We start from the raw sequence: 26,656 nt of genomic DNA on the forward strand, positions 1-26,656 counted from the left end.
GCCACTGGAGTGACTTTTATCTTTCACATGCATGGCAGATGTCGCTTACGGGTCGCTGCACCCTTTCCCATCAAGCCCCAATGTGATCTCATAATTCTTAAGACTTTCCAGGTAGTTCTTCCCAATCAAATGTATTTGGCTCAAAAAGTAACCCTCATTTGCTATGTCTCTTCTACTGTACAGATTCAATTAGATGAGGGTGGGACCTATAGTGGTGGACAGATCACAGCACTAGGGAAGGTAGGCTGGACCATGGCTGCTGACCACACAGAGGTGATAAGGAAATCCGTGTGGCTCCTGGAGTTGGATGGTGATCTTCTTTAGGTGCTTCCCAACAACCGCACAGCTGCTTCGTGAAGAGCTTGGATCCATTTACTCCAAAAGAGGTATAAGAGATATCCTATCAGCTGGTGCCCAAAAGCCTATTGGTTTTCTCCCCTTCTGCAGTGAGGTTTAAACTGAAAGTCAAGCTAGCCTATGAGGGGAAACAGAAAAATGGTGGTGTGGGGTGTCTCTCTTCCTTTTATTCTCATGTCCAAGAGAAAGCTTGAAATTTTAATTTCAAAAGAATACAAATATTATCTACTAACAACCAGAGAGAAGATAAGGAAATCACAACCCCTAAAGTACTAAAAACTATTCCAGTAAAGTCTCATTTTTTTTTTCTGGATTTCTTGCTAATTTTTTCTTTTTTGTAACTTTTATTTTAGGTTCAGGAGTACATGTGCAGGTTTGCTATAAAGGTAAATTGTGTGTCATGGGGGTTTGGTGTACAGATTATTCCATCACCCAGGTAAAAGTATTAGTAGGCTGTAGTTAGTTTTTTAATCCTCTCCCTCTTTCCACCCTCCACCCTCAAATAGGCCCCATTGCTAATTGTACTCTGAGTTTTCAGCACTGACTGAGGATACGTACATCTTTTTAACACAATGATGGAATTTAAAAATAACCTAACGTTATCGTAGCCTCAAAACTAGACAAAAGCCAAGCTTCTGAACAACTAAGTAACATACATACAAAGTCTAATTTAATTGGTATTCTGAATTTAATAAAAAAAATATATATTTAACTTGTATATTACCTCTGATTGTCTTATATAGCTTAAGAACTTACAAGTGCAAACAAATTTGCAAAAAATACATGATTTTACAAAATTAAATATCTTCCTTCATATATATACACATATATATATAAAACAAAAGGTTTCAAACCGATGAGACTTCTTTTAATAACTTTTCCAAGCAATATAAAGATGTATAATAATTTCTGAGAAAAGCATATACATTCTCAGTGTTCCTTTCATTCTCTTATGATAGGGCCATTTTTAATGAAAACAACCAATACTTAAGGATACTGAAAGATTTACTTCTTTGCGTACTTTATCCTTTATCCAAGGTTTCTCTTGCCTAGGTTTGTATTTTCTATTTTCTTCATTTGGTTCACTTTCGTTTCCTTCACAATTACTGCAATGTCTTAGCTTCTCCATGAAGCCATTGCTAAAAGCCTAAGGGTTAGCAATTTCTTTCTAATGTCAAGGTGCATTCACATTTCCCTGAACACACATAATAATAATATTAGTATACATTTGCTGAGATCTTACCATGTGCAAGGCAACTGAACATCATGTCACTCAGTCTTCAGAACAACCTTGGTAGTGTAGGATAATAAACTATTATTATCCTTTCTATAGAAGAAGGAACAGAACTAGCTGGTTAAGAAACAAATCTGAGTTGAGACTGCCAGAGCTGAGGCCAGATGCTGTCAGCCTAGCCCTAATGCCTCTGTTCTAACCCCTGGATTTGAGTTATATTTAGGCAATAAACTTTATGGAAAATCATTGTAATTATACCTTTATTTATTTTAAAATCAAACACCCAACGGATAGTTAACATGTCAAATTGATATCACCGTACTATGACCATGAACTGGCAGTTTATCAAATCCTTTTGTTTTTTGATATGAGAGTTGGTGACAGCAAAAGTCCAGAGGGTCCTGGGTGAGAAAGGGAATAAAGAAAGAAAGAAACAGTGCTAAAAGAGAAGTCTCAAGATATCACCACTTCATGTCTCTGCTGGATTTGAAGCCAGTGCCATGGAACACCAGATCCTGACTTTATCTCTAGGATAGGCTATTTAAAAGCTGTCTACTCTTCTCTCTAATCTTCCCAAAGGCTGGAAAAACACCGATTAACAGAGATTAAACACTGATTATCCATTTCTACAAAAAGATGAAAACTATTTTCAAATTTTTTAAGTCAGAGAAGAGACAGAATGAGCTCATTTTGATTATAAAATTGATATTGCAACAGAAAATAAACCACTTTTTCCGAACTCACTGGATCTAGTTTAATAGGAGAAATGTTTAATTGCCACTTTAAAGTCCTGTGGTATGGCAGACTGGCAACTCAGAGGCCTGACATGACTGGATATCCTTGATAAGACACTAATCTAGGCTTGTATTCCATCTGTAAAATTAGTTAGTTGCACTATCTGTATTATGTCTAAGGTTATTTCCACCTCTGTTCTACATCTGCTTGTTTCTCTATCTAAGCCTACCTAACAATCTCAAGTTTTCCAAAGAAAGGATACACATCAGACATATTGATGTAGCTTTCATTATTGCCAAAACTTAAGATGTACTTTATTTTAAAAAAATCTTGTGGAATGAATACATTTCTTTAATTAACATGTCTCTCAATTCCCAACTCAAGTTCTTGTTTCTCTGTTCCTTCTTTCTTTTAGAGTTTTTTGCCTTTTTTGTTTTTTGCCCAAAAAAAAAAAAAAAAAAAAAAAATCCTCTGCCATTTAACTCAATGTCTTTCTTTGTATTTACATTTTCCTTCATCCTCTTTTCTTTCAGGATTTTTAAATGTTCTATCTTCATAGTCTAGTTATTCCTGAATTTTTTCCTTTTATTTTTGTTCTGGATCATTCTATTTTCTTGGACCTTTCTTTCATTTTGTTTTTTGGTCAGCTCTTCTTATTTCCCTTCTACCTTTTGTTTCTTCCCTCTAATACTTTTTTCATTATTCTTTCTTGCTTTTTTTTCACCTCTATTCCTCTTAAGGACTTGTGTAAAACTTTGGTTTTACCTTCATTTTAAGAAAATAATACTTTCTTCAAAAGTACATATGGCATCAAAGCTCAGTGGAACACCAAATTCAGAAGGAAAGAGGTTCTGAAGGTTCTGTATCTACCTCTTCCTGGGCATATTCAATGGAGAGTCTACCATTTCTCATAAAAGTTTACAAAGTATAAGATCTGAATGTCAGCTGAACTAAGTTACATACTCATGGCACATGGCCAGTAGAGTGATGGGGAAAAAAATGGAAGAAATACTCAACAAGCAGTTCTGAGCTGTCAGGCACAGCAACTGAATCACTTACCCAGTAGTTTCAGTTGCAAGTAAGACAAAACTCAACTCAACTTTATTGAAACAAGAAAGGCTAACGTAACTGAACACTGCATAATTAGTGATGTCACCAAGTATCTACATTCTTTCAATCTCTCTGCCTTGCCCTCTATGGTGTTAGTTTTATTCTAGGCATGGCTCCCTCATGAACTCAGCAGACCCTAGCACACAAGCCTACTGCTTACATGCAACAGAAAAATACATTCTCAGTAAAAGTCCTAAGATTTGAATAGTCTAAATCACACACTTTCTTTTGAACCAATCATTGTGGAAAGGGAGGTGGGATACAGTCAATTATCAATCATGGTCCATGTGTTCCATCTCTGGAGCCTGGGTAGGAAGCTCTTGGGAATGACATGGTCTCAGAGAAGGAGCAAGGAGGCACCCAGCTATTTGCCTGGAAAGGCAACCAGTAAATGTGCACTGCATGAGGCAAAGGTGAATATAGATAGCGCAAAATAAAAAGCAATTATTTAAACAATGTATGTTCTTTCCCCATGGAGTTATTTTGATAACTGTAGATTATAAAAATGAATGAACACATTTTACTTTATGAAAATGGAACTCCTCTATGTCCTTTTATAATCAATTCCTCTAAGACCTCTTTCTGAGATTACTGACCCCACTGCAGTTGCCCATTATTATTAAGTAATTTAAATGTTATTACTCTTAAATAATGAGAAGAAAGAATAACAATAATAATGAACCAAAACAAAAGACTATTTGATAAAATAATATTCTTGTGGGAAAAGAGTGCTTGAAACCCCAATTAGTGGACATTTTTAAAGAAATACATTCAGTTCAAGCAAATATAGGGGGAAAACCCACTTTTAAAAGTGAGAAAAGAGGCACACTTCATAAGTGAGCAACTGTTGTTCTTCTCTACTAGTCTCAATCTCATCACACTTTTTGTGGTTAAATACTAAATAGAAAGCTTATGAAATTAAAAGCTAGCACAGTAACAACTGAAAAAGTCATCTGCATGGTCATTTGGGGATGAGGAGGGAGTGAAAGTCATTTTTACAGTGGTAGTTATTTACAGACAATCATACACAGGTCTTCAAATAAATGAATGCCAATTCTTAGTCCCGAAAAAAGGCCCATGCGTATTCTCTAGAGCTTTTGGATGTCAATTGCAAAGGGAATTCTGCCCAATAAGTAGAATACAAATACCTTTATTTTCCTAGTACTGAAAATAAAATAAAAAAGAAAAGAAAAATGGAATGTTATCTGCAACAGTGAGTCATCAGCCACTGCAGCTCTACAACATCCAGGTCTTTCCCTGTCTCTGCAGCCCTTCAAAAGAAGAGGACTATCTTTTAACGACACACATAAATCCCTGCACTGCCTGGCTGCAAAGCATAATTAATTGTAGCCTTTTTATGCTTAATGAAACACCTTGCACACATGACAGCAGTGGGCTTGAGCTTCTTGTGTGTACCTAAAAGAGGGAAAGCCTTAGCAACAACCTAGTTCTACTCAAAATGCTCTGTAAGTCAGACTTATATGAGCTTTGCCATTATTTCAAAATACATCTCTTATATCAAGCAAGTTAAGCTAAAGAAAACTCACAATCAGCCACCTGTATGAACAGTTTTCTTAACTTTTAAAAGTGTGGAATGTTTTGTTTTTCAAATTCTTAGCAGTAAAAGTGTTTTTATTTCTTTACTTGTGGTTGCAATAAAAGGATACTTAAAGTAGCTAAATGCAGCTGCTCAATATCATTTTCCTTTATTAGAATAATTTTTCATATTTTAATGCATACTTGCATGCTGCATTACAGAGGCTAACTACTCCACAGAGAATCTCAAAATGTAAATTTTCGACATTCCATTTCAAACCACAAATAACAATATAAGTAAAATTTTAAAAACAAAATTTAAGTGAAAGATTCACCTTGAAAGACTTAACCCTCTTTATAATACTCAATTATTCTAGCCTTAGCTGGATTCTTGAAAGCAAATGCATACGTTTAAGGAAGTTACTACAGCTGTAAATGCAGTTTCTTTACTTTAACTATAGATTGTATGCAGAACAAGTGAATAAGAAAGACAGAATTCCTCTCACCTGTTTAGGTATAACCCCAGGCATGCGAATATCCAATGCAAAATCTGATGAATCAATAGGAATTATCGGTCTGGTGGTACCAAGACATTCACTGGAAAATGGTCTGGTAGCTTCTTTAAACCTTAAAAAAGAGGGCAATTTCAATATTCTTGAACATAATGGGATCTAAACTCAACATGAGAAGGGGAAAGAAAGGAATTCTGTGACCTTAAAGATGATTGATTTAAACCCAATGAAAACTCTAAAGATGTGATGACTATGTAATTTTCTTAAACATACTCAGATTTTCATTTTATAGTCCAATAATAGTATATACCTAATTTGTAAACAAAATATAACCAATGTAATCAACCAGGCTACATCTAAAACTCCATTCAATAAAACTTATATGTTTTACTGAAAATTTATTTAAAATTGTGTCATATAAAAATATGTATGTCAAAACATATATTTGTTTCAAGTTAATGAAGATACAGTATTAATAAATTACAAATTATCACAGGCATGCCGATTTTCAAATGGCAGAAATATTAACCATAACCCAGTAAAAATTTTTGTAACTATTCTCGGTGTCCAGAATTACTAGCTAGAAACAAGAAAGTCAACCATAATGTTGCTAGGAGGCAGAGCTGTTAGGAGGAAGAAATAAAAGACTGCGATGTGAATTACAAATGTACAAGTACATATTTAATAAGGTAATTATGAGGCGTTTGTATACAGCTCAGTGTTTCCTTGTGAGCTATTACAGTCTATGATCTGCTTCTCCTCGACACTGATGTATCTTTATATTTTATTCTTCGAGCTGTTATAAACAAGAAGGTATTCAAGTCTAAGCGATTATATTGTAGTTCCTGAAATACCTCCCCAAGAGGGAGTGATTAGTATTGGAAATCACAACTTCTAATTGGAGTTTTGAAAGCCAGAACTGCTTGGCTACAATACAGTGGGCTTTTCTGCACGGGGACTTCACAAGAAGTCATTCCAGCAAAGAACATCAACCTTGTCTATTTTGCCAACACTCAGGTTCATAAAAGTGATTACATTTCTCAACAGCATGCACAGAAAGCACCCGAACAACGAACACCCACCTCTTAAAGACAGAAAGTGGGCTTCGGAAAGCCAAACAGCTACTTGGAAAAACAAGGAGGAGAACTAGCAGGCTGGGGACGCGGCCAGCCATGTCCACGCCGCTCCGGCCCCGCCGGGAAAGGACCCGGCAGCGCAGAGCGGGGCTGGGGCCGGCGGTGGGGCAGCGGCGCCGCCAGCAACCGCTACTTCATGGCCCGGGCGCGGCGGGCGTCCTGCGGCGGCCACACACCATCCGCCCGCGAGAGCAGCAAGCTGGCCGCGGCGAGTCGTCTCGGTCACGAGCGGCGGGCAGAAAGCCGTGGGCAGGCGGGACTTTTGTCCGACCCGCAGGCGGAAGCTTTCCTCCCTCCAGCGCCGCTAGCGTGCCCTGGCGCTGGGGCTAGACGCGCGGGTGCCTTATCACTCCGGAATGACAGGGACTGTGAGGGGTATCACCCAAACCCGAGTCAGTCATCATTCAGAACCTGCAAAAATAGAAGCAGATAATGGATGACTAACACGTTACAGCATTTGTCCTCAGCAAATCCCAGTTGAGGTTCTTTAATAGATTAGTAGTTTCACAAGCTTGCGCCCAAGCCTGGGGAAAATGCCGGTCTGTTGAGTTCCCTCCCCACAGCCAGCCCCTAGATTTCACGAATCCCCATGGCGTAGCCCCTGTAGAGCCGGTGTTCTGTCTTTGCTTGCTCTTCCTCCCTCGGACCCACTCCTGTTTTCTTTTCCTACTTCTTCCCCCCTTTATCCCTCACAACCACCCCACTCTGAATTTCTGCTTACTTCCTCTATCAGTTTTCTCTCAGCAAAAATGCTCTTAATACCTCTTCGCTGAATGTAAACATCATACAAATGACTGGCTAAGGCACAAGGAAACAAAACAAAACAAAACGAAGAGAGGCAAAGACAAAGCACTTGGATACCACAGTAATCAGATAGGAAAAGACTTTGAGAACAAAGGCATGTTTATATACATGCATCACAGAGCTATAGATCCAAGAGGAAAAGATACCTCCTACCAAGAACTCCCAAGGATCATCACAGAATTGCCCAAGTTCTCAGAATTATTTTAAAACAAACCAAAACTCTACAGCTAACATGATATACAAGATGTAAATGCCCATTTAAAAATCCTGCATCTCGTATGCAAAATAATAATTTTGTACTTAAGGCATGCCTTCCAAAAGATATCCTTTCCAAAGTCTGGAGTTTTACAACATAATTAGAAAGAGTAGGGAGACTCTAAGCTGCCCCCCCAGATGAATTTTATCGACAAAGGTTATGATCAAGAACATCACATTAATACAAATGAGAGGCCATGAAGAACCAGTGTTAGAGCTCAGTGTGTTATAAGAGGACTCAACTAGGCTAAACTTGAAAATATTCGTATTTTGACTGAATATATTTAAGACTATGTATCAAACCTGCAAATTGTAGTCTGAGGGCATAAATTAAAACTGTATAATTCACAATATAAAAATACTGTACTTCCAAAGAAAGAGATTAAAGTTTTATTTTAATCAGTAACTATAAACATGGTTCCAAGAATCTCAAATGAATTCTATGGGAAGATGTGTAAGAGTAAAAGAAAAAATAAGGAAAATCATATTGAAATGCTTCACAGTAATACATCAGCCTCTGGAAATCACAAGATAGTGAAGCTAATCTAAAACAAAACGAAACAAAACAAAAACCTAGAACCAAAACAAATAAAAAAGCACTAACCTTAAATGAAATGAGATTCTTCATGATCAGTGTTTTATAGATAGAAGAAACATACCATATACCAAATATAAATAAAACTTGACTTAACATCCAACCAATTCAAGGATGCTTGAGGCTCACCAGCAGTCAAAGACCAGCTAATTTACATAAGCAATGACATTTTTAAAAGACTGATAATATTTGTTTGAACTTTCTCTTTGGCTTGCTGTTTGAGCTTTCAGAAACAAAAACCTTCAGCTTTATCCTTATCCTGTGGGTAAAGGAAAGAATTCCTCATGGAGGAAGAGAAACAATTGGCCTGAAGGCTATGCTATCGCCTTTGCTAGCAACAAAGTATAATCCTATCAAATGACAATACTTCACATTCCCTGAAGTTTTTTTTTTTAATATATATATATATATATGTGTGTGAAGAAGGGATTATATTTTAGTATTTCATTCAGAACAGGATTCAAGGACAGTCCCTCTTCCAGTTGGCAAGGAGATTTGGTATTACACAAACACTTGAAAACAAATTAAGTATTAAAATTCTCTAACAGGAACACACCCGTAAGTACTAGCCTTTGAAAAAAACATTCCACTTATCTCTTTGATTTTATTACCTTTGATGTCCCTAAACCACCCACTTAAAGAAAAGGGAATTAAAGTTGTGGGTAGAAGCAAAGTTGGTATTTGTAGCCATGAATAGAACAAAAGGTCTTATAAAAATGAAAGCTAATTATGCTTCTTGTTTCTGGATGACTTGTAAGCTAAAGACAAAATACAAATCCTCATATGAAAAAAAAAAATGTCCACCCATTTTTTTTTTTATAATTCTGGATAATGTAGAACATATAATAATCACATTTTATTAGTACTCTTATTTAAGATTTAAAAATTTTAAATATATTTCGCTGAGATAATTCCTTCACTCATCAAAAAGAAAAAAAAAACCCTTAGTTTCAGTACTTCATACAAAAGATTGTAATACATACTGGAGTTTTATAAAATGAATAAAACTAAAAAAGAATATAGTCTATTAAGGGAGATGAGAACTTTACACAGTAACATAAGGTATATTTAGAATGTAGTATTCTATATGAGTACTATAAAAAGAGACTCAGAATTTTGAAGAAGGAAAACATCTTCAAAAGGAGGGCAAGAAAAAAGAAGAGTAAAGCAGTATTCAGTGGAAGGGGTGGCTATCGAGCAAGCCTTGGAGGACAGTTGGAGTTTCCACTGTGGGAGGCGGACAATGAGCATTACAGGAACAGGGAAATGGCAGGAGCAAAGGAGCCCAGCTGGGGAACAGAGTATGTTCCTAAAGTAATAAAAGTTCTGCCTCCTAGACTCAAGCTGCAGGCCCAGATTTACTATTTTATTTGTAATACAAAGCAAATGTTCTGTTTACATATTCATAAAATCTTCAGGTAAGAATGATTTATAACCTATACCTATATGGATATTAATTCCAGGAGGAGTATTAGTAGTAGTTAAGTACAACTTAGTCCAGAGGACCATAAAACTAATTTGGCTCTTACAAAGTAGGCAGTCCATTCCTTCTAATTTTCATTAAAAAAAAAAAAAAAAAAGATAGCTGGCATTTGTTACTGCTCAAAGAGCAAAATAAATATAATGGCCATTTTGACCATTCATTCGTGTATTCATTAATAAGAGACCCAGTACAGCATAGTGGGTACCTGTAAACTGAAGGAAAACTGCCTGATTCCTGGGTCCACTATGTATTAACTGTGTGAAACTAGACAAGTACCTAACCTCTCTAGCTTCAGTTTCTTCATCTGCAAAATGGACATAATCATATTACCTACCTCATTGGGCTGTTGCCAGGAAAAACTAAATTAGTACCCTTAGAACAGTGTTGGACACATAATAAATGTTCCCTATTATTGTTGCTGCAACAAATATATATTGAATGCCTGAGACTGAATGCTGGGGATGGTGATAATCAAGACAGATAAAGTTCCCACTCTTATAGAAATTACTTTCTGCTGGAGAAAAACAAATAAAAATGACTACCAAACTGTAAATTTCATTTTCTTTTAAGGGGATTTTATGCAGTTTCCTTGAATGACTTATGATTAAACTGACTAAAGGGTGCATATCCATTCACATAGCAATTTGACTTCTGAGGATTAATTCTTAGGCAAAAACTGAACAAGGCACAACTATGTTTATAAAAATGTTTATTTGTATTGTTCGTAATAACAAAGACCTGGATGTTTATAATGGCAAAAGAACTGAAAGCAATTTAAATGTCCTTCAATAGGAGATTTGTGGAAAAAAAAAACTTAGAGTTATGAAAACCAAAATACTATGCATCCCTTAAAACAAAACAAAACAAAACAAAAGACACTATGTGTCTATTTTAAAGCCAAGGGCATTTATTTATTTATTTATTTATTTATTTATTTATTTATTTTTGAGACGGGGTCTTACTCTGTAGCCCAGGCTGGAGTGCAGTGGTGCGATTTTGGCTCACTCCAACATCTGCCTCCCAGACTCAAGCAATCCTCCTGCTTCAGCCTCCCAAGTAGCTGGGACTACAGACATACACCACCATGCCCTGATAATATTTGTATTTTTTGTAGAGACAAGTTTTTGCCAAGTTTCGCAGGCTGGTCTCGAACTCCTGAGCTCACGTGATCTGCCTGTCTCAGCCTCCTAAAGTGCTCAGATTACAGGCATGAGCCACCACGTCTGGCCTCCAAAGGCATATCCTATAACATATTTTTTTGCATAGCTTACAAATTTTTAAAGAACCTGAAAATTATAGAAATGCTGCAAGTATAGTACAAATAACTTTTTTCCATAATCATTTTAGAGTTACTGACCTGGTGCTCCATCATTCCTAAACACTTTAGTGTGACTTCCTAAAAACGAATACATTCTGCTACATAACCTCAATAAAACCATCAAAATAAAAAAATTCACGTGAATACATTACTAACATCTAATCCTCAGGTTCCAAACTTTGCCCACTGTCCCAACAATGTCTTTTATTAGCAAAATCATCCAGTTCAGAATCAGGTGTTCCAAGGAAAGTTGTCATGTCTCCAGTCTGCTTCACTCCAGATAGTTTCTCAGTCTGTCTTTAGCTTTTATGACCTTGACTCTATGGAAGATTACAGGCTATTTTGCAGAATGCCTCTCAATTAGTGTTTATTTTATGTTTCATTAGGACCAGATTCAGGTTATGCATCTTTGGCAGGAGTATGATGGAAATGATGGTGTGTTCTTCTCACTACATCTGTATTAATTGTCCATTGCTGCATATCTAATTACCCCAAAAACATAGTAAGTGAAAACAATAAGCATTATCTTTCATAGTTTCTGTGCATCAGGAAAAGCTTAGCTGGGAGGTTCTCTTACGAGGTTGTGGTTTAGATGTGAACCAGAACTGCAGTCATCTGAAAGCTTGACTAGAGCTGGAAGATTTGCTTGCAAGGTAGCTTGCTCACATGGCTGGCAAGTTAGTGCTGGTTGTTGGCAGAAAAAACATGTCCTCAATATGTGGCCTCTCTGTCGGGTTACCTGAGTGTCTTCACAACATGTCACCTGGCTTCCTCCAGAGGGAGCGGTCTTTTATTATGTAGCATCAGAAGCCACACACCATCATTTCTCTACCATCCTGCTGGCTATACAGGTCAGCCTCACCCACTGAAGGAGAAGACTACCCATGGCATGAATAGCTAGGTGGGGAGGACCATCGCTTGGAAGCTGTCTACCACAGCATTTTATTAAGTGGCCATGATTGTGACTTGTCTCATTACTGACAATATTAACTTTGACCATTTGATTAAGTTGATGTCTTCCAGCTGTTTCCACCATACTGTTAACTATTTTTTCCCTTTATAATTAATATGCTTTGGTGAAGAGGTTATTTTATTATTATTATTATTATCATCATCATCATTTTGAGACAGGGTCTTGCGCTCTGTTGCCCAGGCTGGAGTATAGTGGCATGATCTTAGCTCACTGCAACTTCCACCTCCTGGGCTCAGGCGATCCTTCTACCTCAGCCTCCCAAATAGCTGGGACCACAGGTGTGCACCACCACACCCGCCTAATGTTTTTTTCGTAGAGATAGGGTTTTACCATGTTTCCCAGGCTGGTCCCGAACTCCTGGACTCAAGCTATTTGCCCACCTCGCCCTTCCAAAGTGCTGGCCTTTGACATATTCCTATCATCCTTTGAACATTTCCTTGCTTTATGCCCCTTTTCCCACCTGGGCTCAAAGCCCTGCACCAGAACTTCCTCTTTGTGCTCTTTATTTCACCTGCCCTTTGTGAACACCTTATACCAGGCTGCGCACACATCCTCACCCTGTTTGGGCTCTGATACTCCATGCCAGGTCACCAACCCCATCGTATGGATGCCTCCCTACCTAATATGGGCTCCAATGCCCCATGCCAGGCAACCCTTCCTCAATATCTACCCTGCTTTGCCCTAGATAGTTGCTTTAGGACTGAACTAGTCAGGAAGAAAAAATACTTAAATTTTTAAACAGTTTATTATAGAACAGCATACATATAGAGAGTCGTGTGTCACTTAACAATGGGGTTACGTCCTGAAAAGTGCATTGTTATGTTAGGCCATTTCATTCTTGTGTGAACATCATTGAGTGTACTTACATAAACCTAGATGGTATAGCCTATGACACACCTAGGCTCTATATAGTCTATTGCTCCTAGGCTACAAACCTGTACAACATGTTATTATAGTGATTACTGGAAACAACTCTAACACAATGCTAAGTATCTGTGTATCTAAACATAGAAAAGGTACAGTACAAATATGGTATATAAGAAATGGTACATTTGTATACGGCACTTATAAATGGAGCTTCAGGACTGGAAGTTGCTCTGGGTGAGTCAGTGAGTAAGTGGTGAGTGAGAGGCCTAGGATATTACTGTACACTACTATAGACTTTATAACACTGTACAGGAGATTTTATGCAGTTTCCTTTAAGCTATACTAAATTTATTTTAAAAATCTTTCTTCAATAATAAATTTATCTTAGTGTAGTGTAGCTTTTACTTTATAAACTTTTAAAATTGTTTAACTTTTAACTCTTTTGCAATAAAATTTAGCTTAAAAAGCAAATGTGTTGTACAATTATATAGAATATTTTCTTTCTTTATATCTTTATAAGTTTTAAAAAAATCTTTTTTAAACTTTTTAAGCTTTTTTGTTAAAAGTGAAGACACACACACACACACACACACTAGCCTAGGCCTACACAAGATCAGGATGATCAATATTAGTTTTTCACTTCCACATCTTGTCCCATCAGAAGGTCTTCTGGGCAATAGCACACGGAACAGTCATCTCCTATGATAACAATGCCTTTTGAAATGCCTCCTGAAAACCCTGCCTCAGGCTGTTTTACAGTTAACATTTTTTTTTTTTTTTTGTTAAGTAGAAGGAGTGCACTCTAAAATAAAGATAAAAAAGTACAGTATTGTAAATGCATAAACCAATCATACAGTCGTTTATTATCATTATCAAGTATTATGTACTGCACATAATCATATGTGCCAAACTTTTATGTGACTGGCAGGGCAGTAGGTTTGTTAACACCAGCATCACGACAAACACACAAGTAATGCGTTGACATTATGATGACTACGGTGTTACTAGGTGATAGGAATTTTTTTTTTTTTTTTTTTTTTTTTTTTTTTTTTTTTTTTTTTTTTTTTTTTTTTTTTTTTTTTTGAGATGGAGTCTCGCTCTGTCGCCCAGGCTGGAGTGCAGTGGCCGGGTCTCAGTTCACTGCAAGCTCCGCCTCCTGGGTTCATGCCATTCTCCTGCCTCAGCCTCCCGAGTAGCTGGGACTATAGGCGCCCACCACCTCGCCCGGCTAGTTTTTTTGTATTTTTTAGTAGAGACGGGGTTTCACCATGTTAGCTAGGATGGTCTCGATCTCCTGACCTCGCGATCTGCCCGTCTCGGCCTCCCATAGTGCTGGGATTACAGGCTTGAGCCACCGCACCCAGCCGGTGATAGGAATTTTTCAGCTCTATTATAATCTTATGGGACCACCATCACATATGTGTTCTGACATTGACTAAAGTATCGTTATGAGGCATGTGACTGTATTTAAAAGTCTGAAGTAATATAACTTAAACTGTTGCATTTCCAGAGATTTTCTATGGAGATGGTTGGGGAAAAGGTGGAGTTCACTGTCTATTTATAATGCTTTTGTAGTCTTTTAATTTTCACTGGCTTGTATTAATTTTGTAACTAGAAGAAAATAGGAATATATGCATTTAAAAATATTTTATTAAATATGGTTCTATTGATTTCAATTTACCTGTTAACTGCTATCTGAAAGTTAGGTAATGTTTTGATAAAAGAAAAATTCTTCCTCTGCTTAGCAAGAACATTACAAACTAAATGTCATGGTGGCTATATAGCTGCAATGCAGAGTTTCTTAAACTCAGCACTATCAACATTTTGGGCTGAACCATTCTTTGTTGTGGGGGCTGTCCTGTGTATTACAGGGTGTTAGCAGCACCCTTGGCCTCCACCCACTAGATGCCAGTCGCATTCCCCTCAGTTATGGCAACCAAAAATGTCTCCAGATATTGCCAAATGTCTTCTGAAGGGTAAAATCACCTGGTTGAGAACCACTGTTATAATGTGGCTTATTAAGATGAAGCTTAACTTGTAAATCAAATGCAATGCCATTTGCTTTAAATACATATAATAAGAAACAAATAAGTTAAAAAAGTGTTTGCAAAAATGGAACTTCCAAATAATGGGAGAAAATATCCTAACAGAATAATCATAACAACAGGTAACACTTACTGACTTATATGCCAACACTGACTTTGCATGTATTATCTTGCTGAATTCTTATGACTTTGAAATATGGGTTAATAATCCTGTTTTATACATGAGGAATCTAAAGCTCAGAAAAATTAACTTGTTCTGGTTATATTGTGATAAAGCAGGAAGAATTCAAATCCTAGCCTGCTGACTCCAGAATCCATGCTCTTAATCCATATTCTTCAACACAAAATGGACCCTCCACATTCATAGGGGATATTTTCTTCAGGTATAACAAATAGGTAAATCCTTTGAATACCATTTTCTTGCAAAATAATAATAGCTCATGTTTATTGAGCAATTACTATATGCCAGGCATTGTACTAAGCAGTTTATATAAACTAGCTCTTCTGAATCCTCACAGCAACTGTATGAAATTTGTACCATTATCATTCCTATTTTACTGAAGTGGCAACTAGACAAAAAGCGAATTGGTAACATGCCCATAGTACCCAGCCAGGACATAAACACAGGCAATCTGACGCCATGGTTAAAGCTCTTAACTACGCACCTAGTCTTTTTTCCATTCATATACTAGGAAGCATTCCCTCTTCAACTCTATAAACATTACTCATTTAGCTAATTCAGAAGGTAACAAATCGAAGTCCTATGCTTATGATTCAAATTGATCCAAAAGAAGATTTTGTTTGGCCTGCACGGGTTTTTTCCCAACTCCTCCCCCACATCTGAGCTCTGAATAAACATTTTAAAATTAAAGATTTCACATAAAACCCAGATTTCCACTCTCTTGAAGAGCCATAAAAATCTGGCATCACTGGACTCACATTTCCACACAGCAACAATTAGCTGAGCCAAGTAGTGACTCCCTTTTTGACGTGGCCAGCAATCTGCAGACTGCCACTGTCCCCACTGCTCCCTATATGTTCTCAGTCTCTGAGGCTAGGAGTGGTTGTTTAAACTGCTGCTCAGCGTTCAAGTGCAGTTGTTTGTCCATTTGTTTTTTGCCTTTTGTATTTTTTCATACCTGGCCAGTTTTTCTCATTAACATTACTAGCTGACACCTTAAAATCATCTGTGTTGTGATCACTGAGGGACTCCCTTGCTCTAGGAAGGTAAACTTCACCCTAGGTGGAACATAGGGTTTACCACACTTAGGTGTACTAAGTTGCTGGGGTATTTTTTGTTGTTGATGGTTTGTTTTTTAAGGCTCTCTTCATTAGCAAGACATAGCAAATTGAATGGTATTTTCTGCACACAGATTTGTTTGGGACTCATGTCTTCTAACATGCAGCCAATTTGAAGTATCTTTCCCTTGCAAGTCAAAATTGGCTGGGTACCTATTAGAACATACATGCTGAAAAAAAAATCTCAGGGGTACCATTCAGCATATGATCCTACTGCAATAAGAACTTGCCAAAAGTAAAAAAAATTATTTTATTTTATTTTTTGTTTCCATGATCAGTAACAGATGCCCTTTAAATATGTCCATTAGTCATCAAATTGCTCAGCCCTGTAAATACTTCCATGGGGAAAATAACAAGACACATAATTCGTAATTAAATTTCTCAGCTTTGACTAATACAAATGTTACTTCCTAACACATGTATCAAATACAATGCTGGCATATTTTACTGTAAAATAAAACAGATCCCTGTCTTCCAAACAGCACACATCTTTTTACTCTAAAGACCGAATTGGCAAGTGCTCAAGAGATGGGTGAACTGCAGAGGAAAGCATTAACCATTACAGATGATGCCAGAGAAGTGGCCACTTCTTTGTATCCTACTCATTTGCCCACCAGGTACCTTATTTATTTATAAACTCAGGACGTCACATAAAATTTAGTTTCATAAGAGCACAAAACACCTTTTCAGCTATCACCTACTTTCTCCTTGAAACATTGTTGAGTCAGGGGAACAGACCTTTGGGCTGGTTTTGCAGAGCTATTTGGTGGACAACCCTCCGTGAGCTCTGCCTTCACTCATGAAGCAAGTCAGTCAGCAGAACCTAGACTTAGAGACTATGTCCATAATATGCCATTTCAGAAATTAATGAACTTTGTTCCTCTTCGATAAAATTTTTCAGGAACTAGTTTGCAAGTAATGTCAAAGACCCCACTACATTTCAAATCTTGAATATTTTTTCCAAAAAAAAATGTGAATCATAGAATGACCCACTGATTTAGGTATTGAAAGATCTTTCGCATTAATGCTTTGTAGTGCTTCTTTTGTAGGTCTTTGTGTTACTAGTTTCTTTTATTTTTAGGAGGAAGTTGGTATAGAATGGAGGGAGGGTAACTGCATGTAAGGGCAAATATTTAGTTTACCGGGCTTCAATGAATGGGGTCTGAAGGTGGGGATCTGCCTTTCCTTCTGCTTTTCTTACAATCAATCAACACATTTTTAATGAGATGTTTGTGATGTTTTTTCCTGTTTATGATTCCACATCCTTAGGCATACTAGTTATTCCTGAAGCATTTTAATATATATTTTGTTAAATGCATTCCAATGACTTCAGAGGCGGGAGGTATTAACTACACATGAAAACCAGCTCAGACCCAGACCATGAAGTTACAAAATAAGGATTCTCTTTCTTTAAAAGTCTATAGGAAATGTCTAGATTTTCACTTTAAAACAACAGTGACCTTTATCTTCTGTTTCTGGTGCTATTCATACAGAAGTGTTTTCTCCCATAGCACAGTCATATTTTCAAATGATTCTTAAGTTTTCCACTTCAGATGTTCAAATTTGTACAACAAAATGCCCATAAACACACCCTTTCCTATTATAAAAGTTTTGCTATCCTTTTCTTAAAGCCGTATTATTATAGTACTTAAAAGTGAAATCTATAATCATATAACCCTGTCATAGAATTGAAAACATATGGAAATTTTCTTAAAGATCATCAAAGAATGTCAAAACATTCTCTCATTTGAATAATTCTGCTCAATTGGGTTTAGAATCCCTTAGAGGAATTCTGCAAAGTGTAAACTACACACTGCCCTCTCAATTCATCTCAACTAGATAATTTGGAAGTCATTAACAAAAGAACAAAACTGCTTAAAAAACATTTTAATGTCTTTTATTTTAGGGCACAGAGGCTAAAATAAAATTTAGCTTAATCATAAGACAACCATTTGAATTTTTAAATATGCAATTCACCACTGAAAGAAGTACAATGTACTGAAGTAGCTTATACGCAGATATTTTAATTTCTAGTCTATAGTACTAACAGTTCTCTTTGATCAGCGTCCCCAAATTCCCTGTGAACTATCAATGAAGAGCTTCATAATTTTCTTCTGGCTGAAAATGATCAAAGCATTCTTACGTTTGTTAGAATTCTTTGATGCTGCTGCACAAACAGGTGGTGAGTTTATCTCATTGCTATTAAACTGTTTCTTGCTGTCTTGAGCTTAGGAAGAAGTGGTTTTTTTTAACAAGGTGCTCACAGAGTGGCTTGTTCTTTGCCAATTTTTAATAATTTTTACAAGGTTTCCCACAGTGACTAGCAATACGCACCCTGGAATGGAAGATGAGAGCTGAAAAAAGATGAGGTCCATGATCCTCCAGGCCTGAGACACATCCCAGGTGGACTTCCAGGAGTATCAAGGAAGTGAGGCCCAAGCACATCCAGTCGATCTTATTGGCTTTCTCTCTCCATTGTTGAGGCTACATGCCCTAAGCTTGAGTTATATCATAACTAAAAGTTGAGTTTTTAAGTCACAGAAAAATGTGAAATACCCAACATTTGCCAATTTAAACCAAAATAAGGAGCCCCCCGGGCAGTATAGTATAGAGAAGTCATTCCCATCTTTGAAGTATAAAAATCCCTTTTTAAAAGGAGGACATTTCATGGAACTGTACATTATAATGACACTATTAATAATTAAAACAATATTAATAGTTTTTGAGTAGTTGCTATATGCCAGGCAGCCTTTTAAATTATTTCCATGTATAATTTCATTTAATGCTCATGAAATCATATAAGCTATGTCTAAGTATTATCTACATTTTACAGATGAGCAAACAGAGGCACAGAAGTCAAGGAACGTGTTGGACATCATGTTGCCAGAAGTAGCGGGGCAGGGATTGAAACGCAACTTTGGCTGCATTCAAGGCAGGATCTACCAACTTGATAGAGGCTATACTACTGGTATTTATTAGGAAAATACATAAAGGCTAAGCTGAACCATTACTGAATCAGTAATGCTTTTAAATAAATTTGTACTTTATGTCACACATAATTCAAAACAATAGTACACATAAGTGTGAGAAGTGTTATTTGTTTCATATCCCACAATGCTCATTTCCTGGCAGGGGACTCTGGGCTTCACCCTAAATCTGCCTCCCCCATGGATTCTGAGCCAATGAATGAAAACCACTGGTGTAAAATGAGGGTGCAGACTTGAAGTCAGAAGTGATAGTTCTATGTCCTGAAGGGATTCCCTTCACATTTCTAAACTTTCATTCCCCCTGTCTAAATAGATGGTATTGATAAATTCTCTACCAAATGGCTACTGTGAGAAAAAAAAAATAATCTGAGCAAATTCTAAAAAGAGTAAAGCACCAGAGAGATCATAAGTTGTTATTAGTGTTTCAGATTTAGCTTTCTCAATGGATAAAATATAAAATCTTCACTTTATTTTTCTAAATTTACACTGTTTATTCTGAACCTATTTATATATCATCTTTATTATTTCAGAGTATTAGAACATCATCAGATTATCTTTGAAGAGTCAGGGACAAAACAGCTAAAACTCCAATTCAAATACTCTTCCTAACACTAAAATAAAACAAAATGGTAACTCCATAATTTAGCAAAAATGTAACTAAAATCTCAACCTAAATCATTTGAAATATGAAATCAGGAATAACAATTTGTATTCCAAGGAAATAATCAACGTTATGTCAGGATTATTAGGAAACATTTATTAGGTACTGGCACTGACAGGTACTATATATCTTAGCCTTAAGTGTGTGTTGCATGACTTAAGAAAACTATACAGAGGCAGTCTTGCAGAACCAACTGCCCAAAGAAATCAGCAGTGGAGGTCAATTATGCACATTTATATTCCAAAAGTAGCTGGATGTTTCTGGAACAAATGAAATATAAAATGGTGTGCTTAACTAGGTGCTTAGTATTTAAATTACACAAATAGATTCTTATTAATACTTGCTTATTTCCTCAGAGGAATACGGACAAGAAATGTACCTTATTGTTGCTAAAGCATTTTAAAAGATCAAATGTACTATATGACTAAGTGCTATAGGAATACTAAATGCTATATGTGTAATCAAGTTTACTATTTTTTACTTAATTCTATGGAATTTAGTATTTATTCCTAATTAAAGGGCTTATGTGAATTATCTTGCTGGGAGGTGGTTCCTTTGAAGTGGAATTTTAAAAGTCAGCATATATGCACAAATTTTATTTTATATTTTAAATTTGCTTCCCATTATGATCCATATTAATTTCTATTATCATAAAATTACATCTCTCCTTAAAACAGTGAAGAAATCATACAATTAAAAAAAAACTTCTTTGATCCTGATATGACTAACTCATAACATTATGTAAAACTCTGGATAAAGAAATGTACTTCGAATAATCCCAACCAAAAACTGTTATTCCTTTTGAAAGGTTATGTTTTTAAACATGTGAAAAAAATAGAAACCTAATGATAAAAAACAGAGAATCACGCTTTTAAATAAATTATTCATAAAGATACAAAATTTACACATTTAGTAAAGATCATATTTATTCTTATTTAAAAACACATTAAGGTCATTGTCAAAACTTGTAAAATTCCATTGACAAAATAAAGCTTTAAAATAATCAGTAGTCCCCATGATCAGTCCAGAGGTATATCAGATACTTAAAAGAAGCTGACCATTTTATTTTTCAATATGATTTTCAAGGATGTATTCAAAATTAATGGTCAATGCTAGACTGGCCAGTCATTTCCACCATCATAATGGCTGGTGCAGATGACTGCATCATTGATTCAGGGATAGATACCAATGGGGAAAGCAGCTTCCACATTGGTTATGCTGGGTACACATCTAGGAAAATAAGAATATGCTGTACAAATTACTGCTTTTATGGCATAGTAGAATTTGTATTTTGTTCCACAATACCTTCATCTATGGTTACATAGAAAAGATAAGTTGAATGACAGAGATGAAAGAATGATATTAATAAATATTAATGCATTCAAATATAATGAGAAAACACAGTTTAAACTATGTGATCAATTAAAACAAGGCTAAGGAAAAAAACACAAAGGTGAAAGTCCTTTCTCCATAAATAATAACATAGCATTAACATGCTGTATTTCTCTTGAACTCAAGGCTACAGTTATTTTAAGATATTAAAACAATACTATTAATTGTTTCATTCCGAATTAGCCAAATTAATATGTTAAAATGGCCTGTTTTCCTTGTTCCTTGAACTTTGTAATTGTCTCATCTTTTCACAAAATGCCAAAATTTGTTGGCTATCAAAAGGTCAACATCTTTTATCAGTAAGCTTTATCTTAATTAAATGCTGATTTTAGAATCAGAAAAATGAGTGAGTTAAGCAGTATTATTTGCCTAAAAGAGAATTAAAATCCTCCCATGAATAATTGTCCGTGTTCATGTTGTTTCAGTATTTAAGATCACTGATAGTATTACATTGTAATGAGACAAGGCTCATTAAGGCTGCCTTTGTAGGTAAAATAAAACACACTAGAGGGGATATTCTTTATCGAGTTCCAATTATCCTCCAAGGATATAGCAAATGAGATACCATTAAAATATTTAAGTTTAATTACGCAATGTGTTCCAATATATAATCAAAATACATATACACACAACCTAAGTATTCACTCACATTCCTGAATCTTTTGTATTTAAATTTTTCTCCTACGGAGAAAGTCAATAGTAATAAAATTATGGAAAAATTCTAAGGGAAAGCAATCCCACTTTTATGCACATAAAATAATATTTTCTAAACTAATCGTGCATCTGATTACTGAGCAGAGTTCTCCTCAGTCAGTTTTAGGTTTTCCCAATCCCTCTTTCCTCCTGTTCCAGCAGATTCAATCAATAAACCAATCTGCTTGCTGTCTTCCCAAAATAGAACTTACCAATAAGAGTTTCCTGTCGCCCCATATTTGTCCCACCAATTAATTAATTTGAATTTGAGACCAAATGGTAGTCGGTAGTTAGTCCTGCTCTTCTTTCTACCTCTACATTTCTTTCTTCTAGATTCTTCACATCAGAATTTCCCAGATACTGATTTCTTGCAGGGCGTTGTATGTGCTGTAATGAAGACGTGGCTCCGCTCCCCACAACTTGTGCAGCTTAAAGCACCACCGCACTCGCCCACCCACCCACGCTTGGTGGGGAAGTCAAGTACTGGCCACCAAGTGGCCATGTGACCTCCTTTAGCCAATAAGGAGGAATAGAAGTGAATTGTGTCAACGCTGAAGTTTTAAAAGCCAGTGTGTAATTCACCACACTCCTTTTCCCTCTGCCAGTGATCAGTGATGCTCACAGGGAGGCTCTTCTAACTCCCTACTCACACAAAATGATAGAGGGCAAGTTTACCTCTGATAGAGGGCAAGCGTCTTACAGAGACTTAAATTTAGAAATTACTCAAATATTTACAAGAAAAAAGAATATTAAAGCAGACGAGCCGGGTAACTATAAGGAGCAAATTTAATTATTTTCCAACTACTCAGCAGGATGAAGGTTTATGAAGAAGTTTATATCGGTTACAGAGAAGACAGAATATGAATTTCAATACCTTCATCCATGCTTACTTCTACTCAATGTTTGTCTCCTAAGGGCTTATAAAACATGCTCAGTTCAGAAGAAAGCTCATTTGTCTTTTTTAACCCAGCGAACATCAAGCTTCATCCTGCACATTCCACTGTTATATCCCCAAACCTAGCACACAACAACACATTGACATACTTAGTAAATGTTAAGTGAATGAATGGAACAAGGAATAATATAAAGAAATACATGACACAGTTCTTCAGAATCTCATAGTAATGTTTAGGGAAAATGGCGCATACCAAATTTGGATACATATCAAGTTTTGAAATAGAAAATAAATGTTTAAGTGATTTTTAAAATGAGAGTAATATACACACATAGTTAAAAGTCAAATAGTACTAAAAACCTACAATGAAAACAGCATTCCCTTGCCCAGCTACTCCAAATCCTGCTCCTGAGATGCAACTATTTTCCACTCTTCTAGCAGGGTATTCTGGTACTGACATTCATTTTCCCGAATATGTTGATATTCTAATTTATCAATTTCACAGTTCCATTAATTATCTATTGACTTCTTTGGAAGATGAGAATTTAAGTCTCCTATCACATCCCACCAGCATTCCAATAGACTCACATCACAATTTTTGGTTAAATTAATATTTAAGTTGTTAAACTATGTAACTAATGTTCTCCACTGAACCAAGTAGTGTCCCATGATTGTTACCTTTACTTGTGCACCTTTTCTTTTCTTTTTTTTTTTAATTGAGACAGAGTCTTGCTCTGTCACCCAGGCTAGAGTGCAGTGGTGTGATCTCGGCTCACTGCAACCTCCGCCTCCCGGGTTCCAGAGATTCTCCTGCCTCAGCCTCCCAAGTAGCTGGGACTACAGGTGCGTGCCACCATGCCCGGCTAATTTTTTTTATTTTTAGTAGAGACAGGGTTTCACCCGTCTCTAGCCAGGATGGCCTCGATCTCCTGACCTCATGATCCGCCTGCCTTGACCTCCCAAAGTGCTGGGATTACAGGCAGGAGCCATTGTGCCCGGCCCCCTTTTTCTTTTTACTAGAGTTCAGGAACTGGAGCATGGTTCCAGATCCATGTTGAGAATATCTTTATTTTAGCTATATCCATGAGTATGTTTGGATGGATAGGGGTTTATATAATGACAATCATTTCCTCTAAGAATTTTAAGGATATTGTCCCTCTGTCTTCTTACTTATAATCCTATTGTTAACACTGACTGATTTCAGTTTTAATTGAGTTTCTTTAGGACATTTCCACCTAAATAAGTTGTCCTAAAAAATTTTGCCCCTTATCATCTGAAGTACTCTCACTGGAATAATCTTAGGAAGTAGTTTAGAGAGCGGAATGATATTAACCTGCATGTAATTTTACTATCTTTAACAAGATAGTAAAAAGATAAAAAGATAATTTTACTATCTTTAACAATATAATTCTGTTGAGAATTCAGGTGCCATTTTGATTTTTTATAGTTTATTTGTGATATCTCAATCTCTTTCTCTCTCCATTCTCTGGAGGTTTTTAAAGTTTTCTCCTTGACTTTCTGTTGTGAACTTTTATTGATGTGCCCTCATGTGGGTCTTTTCTCATTCATCTTGCTAGGCCATTCTAATCTGAAGACTTAAGATATGATTCTGATAAATATTGTTACATATTCTTTGACAATTTCTGTTCCCCATTTATCTCTATCATCTTCTTTAAAACTCCTGTATTTAGATGTTGGATGTGCTTGAATGATCCTCAAAATTTCCTGGTATTTCTTTTCCACTGTCTCTTTGTTTTCAGATTTCCTTAACTTTACCTATCAACTCTCTCCATTTTCTAGTTTCAGTTCTATTGTCTGTTCCTCCCTACACTGTTTGTTCCAGCTGAGTTCTTTTCTCTCTCTCTCTTTTTTTCAAAATTCTCCCTTTCTCCAGACACCTCCCTAAAAAGTCTGATGATTTGTGACTGTGTATTTGCATTTTAGAGTGAGACACTAACAAGCTGTCTGGTGCTGCTCTGGAGGAGGCCTGAGCATCAAGTTGATCTTTTCTTTGTGGGACACTCGTAAGTCAGTATATGTAGGGTTCCCCTTTCCACAGTGAGGCTTTTCAGTTTTCCAGGGAAGAATCCATCCATCTGCTGAAGGGTTAACCCTTTCATGTAAGGGCCATGTGTTAGTCATCTTTGTTCCCTTTGCTGTGTACAGTAGGCACCGACAGTATCTCATATTTCTAAAATGCAATAGTTTATAAGGTATATTCAAAAGATTCCCCAAAATAATCAGAAGGAGAAAGCAAAACAGGTATCAATATTCTCTTCTTATAACTGGGAAAAGTAAAGAACAATCAAGTTCTATGACTTCTGCTTAAAGAAAAGAAAGGGAGAAAGAGAAGGACATGAAGAGAGAGAAAGAGAATATATTTGTTAATCCAAATAAATTTTACAGAATTCTTTTCCTTAGGCATTTCCTCCTTCTGACACCCACAGAAGATCATTCTATATATTCTGCAAATCCCAGCATGAAGAACAGGTTTGTCAGGAGGATCATGCAGCCTATTTGGAACAGAATCCTCAAAACCAATGTTTTCATTGGCAATAATCGATAATATTTTCACCATGTTCTTATTCTTGCTATAACAGAACTAATGTTTTATAAGATAAATTCTCAAAATAGGGCACAATGGAAGAATTTGTAGGATGTATTATGTATTTAAAGATAAAACTTCATAACTCTCTGACCGATTTCAGTTTTAATTGAGTTTCTTTAGGATAGTTCCACCTATATAAGTTTTCCTAGAAAATTTTGCCCCTTATCATGTGAAGTACTCTCACTGGAATAGTCTTAGGAAGTAGTTTAGAGAGCGGAATGATATTAACCTAAATGTAATTTTACTATCTTTAGCTCACTCAAGTAGATACATTTTCACAGCACAAGGAATTTAAAATATCAAATTTTCTTTTAAATTTTACTAAAAAAAATTTTTCCCAAATAAAGAGTTGCATTCACTGCATCAACCAAAGCAAATATTTTATAATGATCCCAGTGAAACCATGCCCACTCAAAAAACTGAAGTTGTCTTCTTACTTGGCACAAGAACCTTTTGAGATGGAGTTTCGCTCTTGTCACCCAGGCTTGGAGTGCAGTGGCATGATCTCAGCTCATTGCAACTCCACTCCCCGGATTCAAGAGATTCTTCTGCCTCAGCCTCTCGAGTAGCTGGGATTATAGGCGCATGTCACCATGCCTGGCTAGTTTTTGTATTTTTAGTAGAGACGGGGTTTCACCATGTTGGCCAGGCTGGTCTTGAACTCCTGACCTCAGGTGATCCAGCAGAAGGGTTTCTTACCACAGGGCAAGATGCTGCGTCCTGAAATCTGAGTACCTTAGACCCTCTGAGTGAAGTATAAGGAAAAATGAGTGCTTAGGAGCGTAGTAAAATGGGACTTGGGAGAAAGAAACAAGATAGTCTACTTCTAAGTGGTAGAATCAAAGCAGCAGCACTAATCACACTCTCCCAGCCTTGAAAGGTGTGACCCATGTAAGATATGACCACCCTTTTCAGCCATAGCTAATAGGGCACTTGACTTAACTGGACCCATCTAAATATCTGTCCCTGGTAATTTGAAAAGAAGAAATAGAGATGTCAGTTGATTTGAAAATTCATGTGGAATCAGGGCCAACTTGACATTAGAGTAAGCCAAAGCAAAGCTATTAGCAAGCTGAAGTGACAGAAGAATTGAGAAGCCAGAACATCACTTTGCAAATCAAGAGAAGAAGGGAGCAGGCACAGAAAGAAAAGAGACAGAGA

General features: G+C 36.4%; 2 protein-coding genes across 14 annotated transcripts in view; one reads left to right on the top strand and one right to left on the bottom strand.

The window, feature by feature from the left end:
- The window catches only part of PAM (peptidylglycine alpha-amidating monooxygenase), a 177,177-nt gene extending 170,146 nt beyond the window's left edge, over positions 1-7,031 (bottom strand). For 8 of the 13 annotated variants that reach the window (XM_017869170.1, XM_017869169.1, XM_017869168.1 and 5 more), the window contains exons 1-2: positions 6,567-6,807; positions 5,479-5,599 (exon numbers count right to left, since the gene is read on the bottom strand). In XM_017869170.1, coding sequence (XP_017724659.1) covers positions 5,479-5,599; positions 6,567-6,658 — 213 coding nt within the window. In that variant the 5' untranslated portion in view covers positions 6,659-6,807. Of the gene's footprint in view, positions 1-5,478; positions 5,600-6,566 lie in introns of all 13 variants that reach the window. The other 5 variants (XM_017869167.1, XM_017869165.1, XM_017869164.1 and 2 more) reach the window with 1 other exon arrangement.
- Positions 6,667-26,656, top strand: part of LOC108527709 (uncharacterized) — a 112,179-nt gene continuing 92,189 nt past the window's right edge. The window contains exon 1 of the mRNA XM_017869145.1: positions 6,667-7,028. Coding sequence (XP_017724634.1) covers positions 6,757-7,028 — 272 coding nt within the window. The 5' untranslated portion in view covers positions 6,667-6,756. The remainder of the gene's footprint in view (positions 7,029-26,656) is intronic.

This window comes from Rhinopithecus bieti, unplaced genomic scaffold, assembly GCF_001698545.2.
Source record: "Rhinopithecus bieti isolate Rb0 unplaced genomic scaffold, ASM169854v2 scaffold_4104, whole genome shotgun sequence".
In the NCBI taxonomy this organism is placed as follows: domain Eukaryota; kingdom Metazoa; phylum Chordata; class Mammalia; order Primates; family Cercopithecidae; genus Rhinopithecus; species Rhinopithecus bieti.